The 7,444-nt window shown below is 33.4% G+C and overlaps 1 protein-coding gene across 1 annotated transcript; it reads right to left on the reverse strand.

The window, feature by feature from the left end:
* Positions 1-405: 405 nt before the first annotated feature.
* On the reverse strand, positions 406-4,724 carry LOC139844196 (sucrose-phosphatase 1-like). The gene is made up of 9 exons (XM_071834410.1): positions 4,563-4,724; positions 3,783-3,856; positions 3,390-3,689; positions 3,174-3,275; positions 2,838-3,032; positions 2,162-2,452; positions 1,290-1,476; positions 1,097-1,143; positions 406-760 (listed from the first exon to the last, which is right to left on the reverse strand). Exons 2-9 carry the CDS (start codon positions 3,840-3,842, stop codon positions 665-667), a joined length of 1,278 nt encoding a protein of 425 aa, XP_071690511.1. The 5' UTR covers positions 3,843-3,856; positions 4,563-4,724; the 3' UTR covers positions 406-664.
* Between the last annotated feature and the right edge of the window lie 2,720 nt (positions 4,725-7,444).

A 7,444-nucleotide genomic window follows, 5' to 3' on the forward strand; every position in this document is an offset into this window, starting at 1 on the left:
CATTAGCTGAGAATTCACCAGATGACATTATTGATTGACTGGCTTCAAAGGATGTACATGAGTTTGTTAATACATGTGACAAAGTAATATCTAATCCAGAAATGAGATGTCTTAAACGAGCATTCAAGTTTGCAAAATTTGTGATTTTTACGGTATTGATTTAATAGGAAAGTTTCCGAAGTTTAAAGGTTCTAAGTACATTCTCTGCTTCTTTATATTCATATTTATGCACATTTTTCTATTTCTATTGTATTACATTTTAACCGAGTAAGTAGTCTCTCTACTTACATTTGAGATTCTTTATGCCACCTTTTTGGTCAAGTTACATGAAATAAACCTTTCTTCAGATGAATATTATGTTTCCGCCCTGCTTACATGAACAATAACTTGACAGTTCATCCAAAATTTCGTAAAAATACTACGCGAAGTGAAGAGCCCTTCTTTGATAGATGTAGTCAAATAAAGAAATTCAACTTGGTATATATCCCCTTTCATGTGCAACATTGCAACAAGTAGAGATTGTTTAGATTATATTGTAGCACAACTTCAACTTATAAGGTGTGAGTGATTAAAAGAAGCTGTGAAATTGAATACCAAATTTCTATTTGTTTTCGGTTCAACTTATTTATGAAAGATATATGAAAGGTTGGTGGGCTGTACAATCTTAAAAGAACCAATCATTGCGAGTATTCGGTGTCGTGCCATTGATCCAAGTCTGATGCACATGAACCCAAGTTAGCCCTTCGGTAGGTTTCACATCCTGATAAAAACCAAAACAATCACATCAAAAACCACTAAAAGGTCAATATTTATGTCCAAATCTGACGAATTTTGTGTCAAATAAGTTTATTTATTTAAAAAAAAAAAAAATCTAAACTTTAGAGTAAAAGATATGAGAATGTTTTATGAGTTAATTTTTTTTTTTTTTTTTTTGCCTATTTGACCCATTAAAAATCGAACCTGGCCAAATCGGCCATCCATAAACTACCAGGTCGAATTTGCAACCTCTAATTCGAACCTGTTACGTCTACTAGAATAGAGTGCACAAAAAGATCATTAATTTGTGCCATTGGTGATAGTTATATAAAACCGTTACCTTTGAGCTGACTACAACTGTGGTCAAGCAACCTTGCTGCTCTTCACCTGCATTTTCCACAAACTCATAGATCGTAAATGTTTGGGTGGGGCCAGGTTAGGCAAGAAAATGTTTGGTTTATCTTTCACATATAATTGGGTGGTAATGATATTGACTAAAAAAAGTTTATCGCAAGTGCAAATTTATAGCTCACCAGTTTGCTCCCATTTCTTGAACTTAACAATCCAAGTGTCTGAATCAATCTGTGAAGGGAAAACTTGATCGACCCAAACTCGATATTGTTTATCTTTTTTGTCGCCGCAACATTCTTTTAATTTATCAACACATTCATGGAGAGATTGCTCAACACCTGATGGATGAACATACACACCAGACGGAGACTACATCAAAAGATCAAAACACAAAGAATATGGTTAGGAACCTGCAAAAGGAACTGTTAACGTTCAAAACCACCCGCTCAAAGGTCCATACCTATTCTACCCTTCTAATTCGATATAACTAATTTAATATCAAGTTGTGCACAGAAGATTCGAGTCATTTGGGGGTGGCAATTTGTAGGCATGAATTATATCTTGTCTCTAGGTCAAACAGGTCAAAAATCACCCAAAGTATATTATTAAAGCATAATACACCCTAAAACATTATAAAAAAACAAATTAAGTATAAACACCAGTGTAAGGATTTGGATAATTTAGATCAACCCAAGCGGTCCCGCCAAATTTTTAGTCATTTTTAAACCAAATTTGGGCTAATCTTTTGTCCAATGCCAAATGCTTACGTACTAAAGCATATTTTGTAAACACCATTTTTTATTATATTATATCCTTTTACACAATGTTCATATTGTATCCCTAATATATATTGATTAATGTGAGAACTAGATTTAGATATTCAAAATAATAATTAACTTTGTAAGTATTAAAAATATTTTAGCGAAAACCAAATTAGGGTCAAATATTTGGTTTAAACATTAGTGAAAAACAAATTAGGCTTAAATGGTTCTTCTTTTACCAAACAATTTGATGCATATGTTAGAGAATGAATGAAGATGGTTAGTAAACTTACGCAAACAGATTTCAGATTGCTCAAATAGACTTCTGGATTATCAACTTCTGCACGCCTCCACCTCTCGAAAAACAAGTAAAATTTGACTACTTCATACGCAGGATCAAAATGATCCAACTTAGAATCTGATAGATCCGTTACATCTCTGGATGATACATTTGGACCCAACTTAAAATAACCAATAGCCTCAATGATACCAGCTGCACACCTTTCAGTTGCATGAATAATCTTAGGGTTATTTTTGGCATTTTCAGCATACCACTGTAACAATTCTTCCTGTGCATTCTTCACCTGCAAAAAGATCATATTTGTCATACAAAGGATCGAACACTATCTAATAACTACAGCTGGCAGTTTCTACACATCCTTATGAATGGTTAGATTCAGGCTTTCTTTTATCTCTAACATTTCAAACTGTCAGAAATGTAAAATAACAATGAAACGGGTCAACGGGTCCAAACTCACCCAAACGTACTTTCTAAATCATAAAACCACATAAATTAGCTTATTAAAAAATAAAATTTATTGAATTAAGACTCTCACTGTAAATTATTAAAACAACTAGCATTTTGGACAAAACTGTGTTCCTGTTAACCCGGACCTGACCTTCTTGACCCGTTCCATGAACCACCTATATGCTACCTCTACTGAAAACACAATGCAGTGAGTAGCAAACCATGACACCATGCACATCTGGAATAGTGAATAGTTCAGCATCATTGCCCGAATCTCCACACGCAAGTGTATTTTGGGGTAATTTTCCTGCAGCCTTTAACTTTTTATGTAGATAAGCAAGAGCTTTCCCTTTCCCAGCACCTTGTGGCAATATATCCAAATCCATCCCGCCACTATAAATTATTTTCACATCTAACTGACAACCAAAAAGATTCCTTAATCAATGCGAGAATATATTATTAAACTTTTCCTGTTCTCAATTAACACAACACTATATACATTGGATATGTAATTAAACATTAAACACTATGGTTTGAAGTAAAATTCCAAGCCTCACCCCTCGACTGACTAGACGTTCAGAAAGAGTCTTCATTACTTCATGAGCTTTTTCTTTCTTAACATAGAAGCTAGCTTTGTGTTCACGTTGCTCAGTTTCAGACTGCATTATCATTACATAATATGCATTAAAATAGTTCCAATGTGCATTATATATATTAATTTTTGAAGTAACTAAACATTTATCGTGTTGTCCGTAATCAACAAAGAATGATACCTGCATAGTGAGTTCAGGAAACTTGCTTGTTTCTTCTGAAACAATCTTTTTATCCCATTTCTGATTCAAAAACTCAATCCAACCTTCATCGGGCACCATATCATTACCATATGTTATCTCGGTTCCTACAGACATTATAGTTATGTCTGGAGTAAGCATTGGTTTTTCTTTCCTCAACTGTTTGTACAATGTAGGCGATCTTCCCGTCGAGAACACTAGTAGCGAATCATGACGGTATTTAGCCTCCCATAAGGCGTTAAACCTTAGTAAAGAAAGATTCTCAGGATCATGATGATCAACCTAGAATAAATAGTAAATACACAATAGGCTTATTTAGTTGAATTTAACCATCAATCAATTTTAAACGTATATGTTTGATAGAGTAACAGTTACCATAGTGTGATCAAGATCGGACACAATCATGAGACGTGGAGAACTCGTAAGCCGGTCCATTTTGTAACTAACCCCTGTGAAACCTCATTAATGTCATAATAAACTTGATATAACAAAATGTAAATTACAAAAAAGGTAATGCAAATTTAAAAAATGATCCATGTAGGTAAAGTAAGTTCATTCGTACATCAAAACAACTACTGTAACTTTTTTTTTCTCATAAAAAGGTAACAAAAAATGAGGGAAAAAAAAATCAATGTAGGTAACGAAATTTCTGTTTTTCTATTATCATTTTGTTGAAGAAATTGAACTTTCACTCCTTTTATGAGCAAAACTGAACCTACAGTACTTTTAAATTTTAATGTGCAAATGAACTTACATCAAATGCTTTTTAAACTTCCAGTCACCTATCCTAAAATTCACATTAAAACGAAATGTAACAATATAAAAATTGCTTTTGTTAAACGAAACAACAGCACGGTTCAATGTCCATAACAGTGTAACGTGTGATATAACTTTAGGTGTTCACAACAAATATCATATCAGTAACATGTAGATTAAACAAACAATTAAGATGAATTGATGATCAATCATGAAACACTATTAGTAAAAACCTGAAATTCAATAATTAATAATTTCTAATCGCATTGATTCGTCAACGTCAAACATATATGTCAAGGATTCGTATGAGAGACAATTAAGATGATAATCAATCAATTTGTAGTGAAATTATACGTCCAAATTGCATAATTAACTGAGAAATAAATATAGATGTCTTACCAGATGAATCTAAAGAATCAGGGAGAAATTGGAGTGACGATGAACGAATGAAAACCTAAAATTGTGGAGAAATTAAAGTTGATTGATAGATTAAAGTTTATGATTTATTTTAAGAGACTCATGTAACCCTCTGTAACCACTCACAATGCTGCACCCACGCAAATTGACAGATACTCCGTACCATGTTTATTTTGTTGTCGATCATTCCCATTGCTATAAACCCGATTAATCGCAGATTAATCTTCGATTAATCATTTTTAAGAGTAATTCGTTCGGATTTTCTAAAATCCGTTTGACTAATCCGTCAACATCAATTGATGGGTCAAAATCGAATTTGATAATCAAAATCGGTCAAAATCAAAATTGACTAGCATTTTAACATGTATTTAAACACGAAATTTATAGTTTTTGAACAAAATGAATAAATTTAGACACTTATATTAAAGTTCATGTTTATGTTTATGATTTTCTTCTATAGTTACACATATAATTTTTGAAATTTAATAATTGTAGCGACCCGACAAAATCGTCATTGACGGCGCCGTCTACTTAGGTCCCGTTACGTGGTCATAAGTCTTTAAAATGACGTTTGACCAAAATATGTCGCATTCATTTCAAATGTAAAGATGTTTCAAGTTTACAAAAGTAGTTCAACAACTAGTGACATTACAACGTTTTAAGTACAAATGAAACGTATGCGACACAGTTAAATGTAAAGTCAAAAGATGCTCCATGTATGCATGTATACTCGACATCCAAGCAAGTATCAAAATAGTGAGCGGAAGCATGTAACACATATCGTTCAAGGACCTGAGAAAAACATAGAAAATCTGTCAACGAAAAACGTTGGTGAAATCATAGGTTTAATAAGTAAGTAAGTTGAACCACAAAGTTTAGTGTAAGTCGATTATTCCAATCGTTTGAATTCTATAGATATTGTTGTTTATCGAGCACCCAATTATCAAAGCTTAACTGTATCATTTACCTCTGCATAATAGTGTTAGAACATACACCGTAAAGAATATATTTCATCCGAATAACGGTAGCGAAACGTCCGAATGAGGGTTAGTCAAACCCGTATGGATCCACACAACATAAGTTCTCGCTTACACCATTCAAGTGTAACTAATGATAATTGAATTGAGGATTTTTGTTCAAACTCGTTCGTGGAATGTTTGTTTTCGTACTTTTGTTCAATTTGTAAAACGAAACGTTTATGTTTTCTCATCCCAAATATAAGTATAAAAGAGTAGAAGTGGGACTATGATCTCACCTTGAGTGCAAGAGTATAAAAGTACTTCACAAGTAAACGTGTGCAAGAACGAATGCTAGTCTTGACCTAAACAAGTAGGTCGTATCAATAACGGTAAACACGATTTGTCAAAGTTGTTCAGTTAGTCCTATGGCTCGTTACGACTTGATTATATAGCATGTGAGTCAAATTGTCAAGTTTCATGCAAAATACAAGTATAAAAACGAGTTAGAACGATTGCATAAGTATTTGGTTAAGTTTGATTAAAAGTCAACTTTGGTCAAGTCAAAGTCAACAAAAAAGTCAACACATTCGGGTCGGGTCTCGGACAATTTTTCTGAGTTTTATAATCATATATGAGCATGTTAGAACAAGTTACATGTTAATCGGAGGTGCGTAGCATAGTTGAAATTAAACGAAAAATGACCAAGTTGGACAGTCCCTGGCAGTTCATTTGGATGGCGTCCAAATAGTCTGGACGGCGTCCAGCAGTGAAGGGCTGGACGGCGTCCAAGTGTTTGGACGGCGTCCAAATGGTATACAGACCCTGCTTTGCTGAAATCACACAAGTGCACGAACCAAACTTCAAACAATCACAATTTGTGATCCGCAAATAATCAAAACATGTATCTTATATCATCGGAAAGGTATTTTGACGAGGAAAACAACTAAACACATTTCATCAATTAATCTGATATTTACAACAACCAAAACCGCATTAAATGTTCATCATTTATACATCCAAGATCATAAATGCAATTTGACGATTCGGGAACTTACTACCTACATATAATATGCCGTTTCATAGGTAATTACGCATACAATACAACCAAACACTTACCAATAACATTTCATGGCATTCAATACATCAAAGGTTCATATTTAAGTCTAACAAATCCTAACCAAAATCACAAAATCAATAATCATGTTAGTGAAGTTTTCTTAAACAATCTACACATCAAAATGAAGCTAGTGATGCTAGTAACACATTTACATGAACTTTAACATTACAACAACATTTAATCATCCAAAACTCAAGATTAAACACACACTTTTCAAGTTTAAGCTAGTTACACTAAAACAACAAGATCGAGCATACAAATCATATATTCATGTTAGACTCGAGCCATAGACACTAACTAACACTTTTATAAGTCAAAAACATCAAGAACATAAAATCTAGTATTTTTAGAAAGTTACCCAAATGAGATGAAGTTGGTATGGATTCGAAGAGGAAGATGCAAGGATTCCAAATATGTAATTTGTTTTGAAGAACGCTTGCTAGATTCAAAATGGATGATGATTCTTTGAGTTGGTGTTTGAGAGAATAAAGTGGAAGTAGTAAAAGAGAAGATGGATGAATGAGTAGAGGTGGTTGACTAGTTAACCTAGTCATCACTTTGGCCACTTGACACGATTAGTCCCTCAAGTTTGTAGTCGGGTGCGGGAATTAACCGAACGGATATTTTAAATTACGCTAGAGTAAACGAGAGATGTTATAATTAAACAACGTGAATATTAAAAACGCTAAGTAACGGAAGATACGAATCTAGATACGAAGAGTATTATATAAAATAAAAAAGACGGGCGTTAAAATAATTTAACGGAAAAATGCGGGATGTTACATTAC

The sequence above is a fragment of the Rutidosis leptorrhynchoides genome, chromosome 4 (genome assembly GCF_046630445.1).
Source record: "Rutidosis leptorrhynchoides isolate AG116_Rl617_1_P2 chromosome 4, CSIRO_AGI_Rlap_v1, whole genome shotgun sequence".
NCBI classification, from domain to species: domain Eukaryota; kingdom Viridiplantae; phylum Streptophyta; class Magnoliopsida; order Asterales; family Asteraceae; genus Rutidosis; species Rutidosis leptorrhynchoides.

Bases quoted from the DNA above. Each gene is read 5' to 3' on its own strand.
- LOC139844196 (XM_071834410.1), bottom strand. From the start codon at position 3,842: ATGGACCGGCTTACGAGTTCTCCACGTCTCATGATTGTGTCCGATCTT. The intron at 3,690-3,782 runs GTAACTGTTACT...TATTTATTCTAG, and splicing joins CCGATCTTGATCACACTATG to GTTGATCATCATGATCCTGA. The intron at 2,453-2,837 runs GTTTGCTACTCA...ATCTTTTTGCAG, and splicing joins CAGATGTGCATGGTGTCATG to GTGAAGAATGCACAGGAAGA.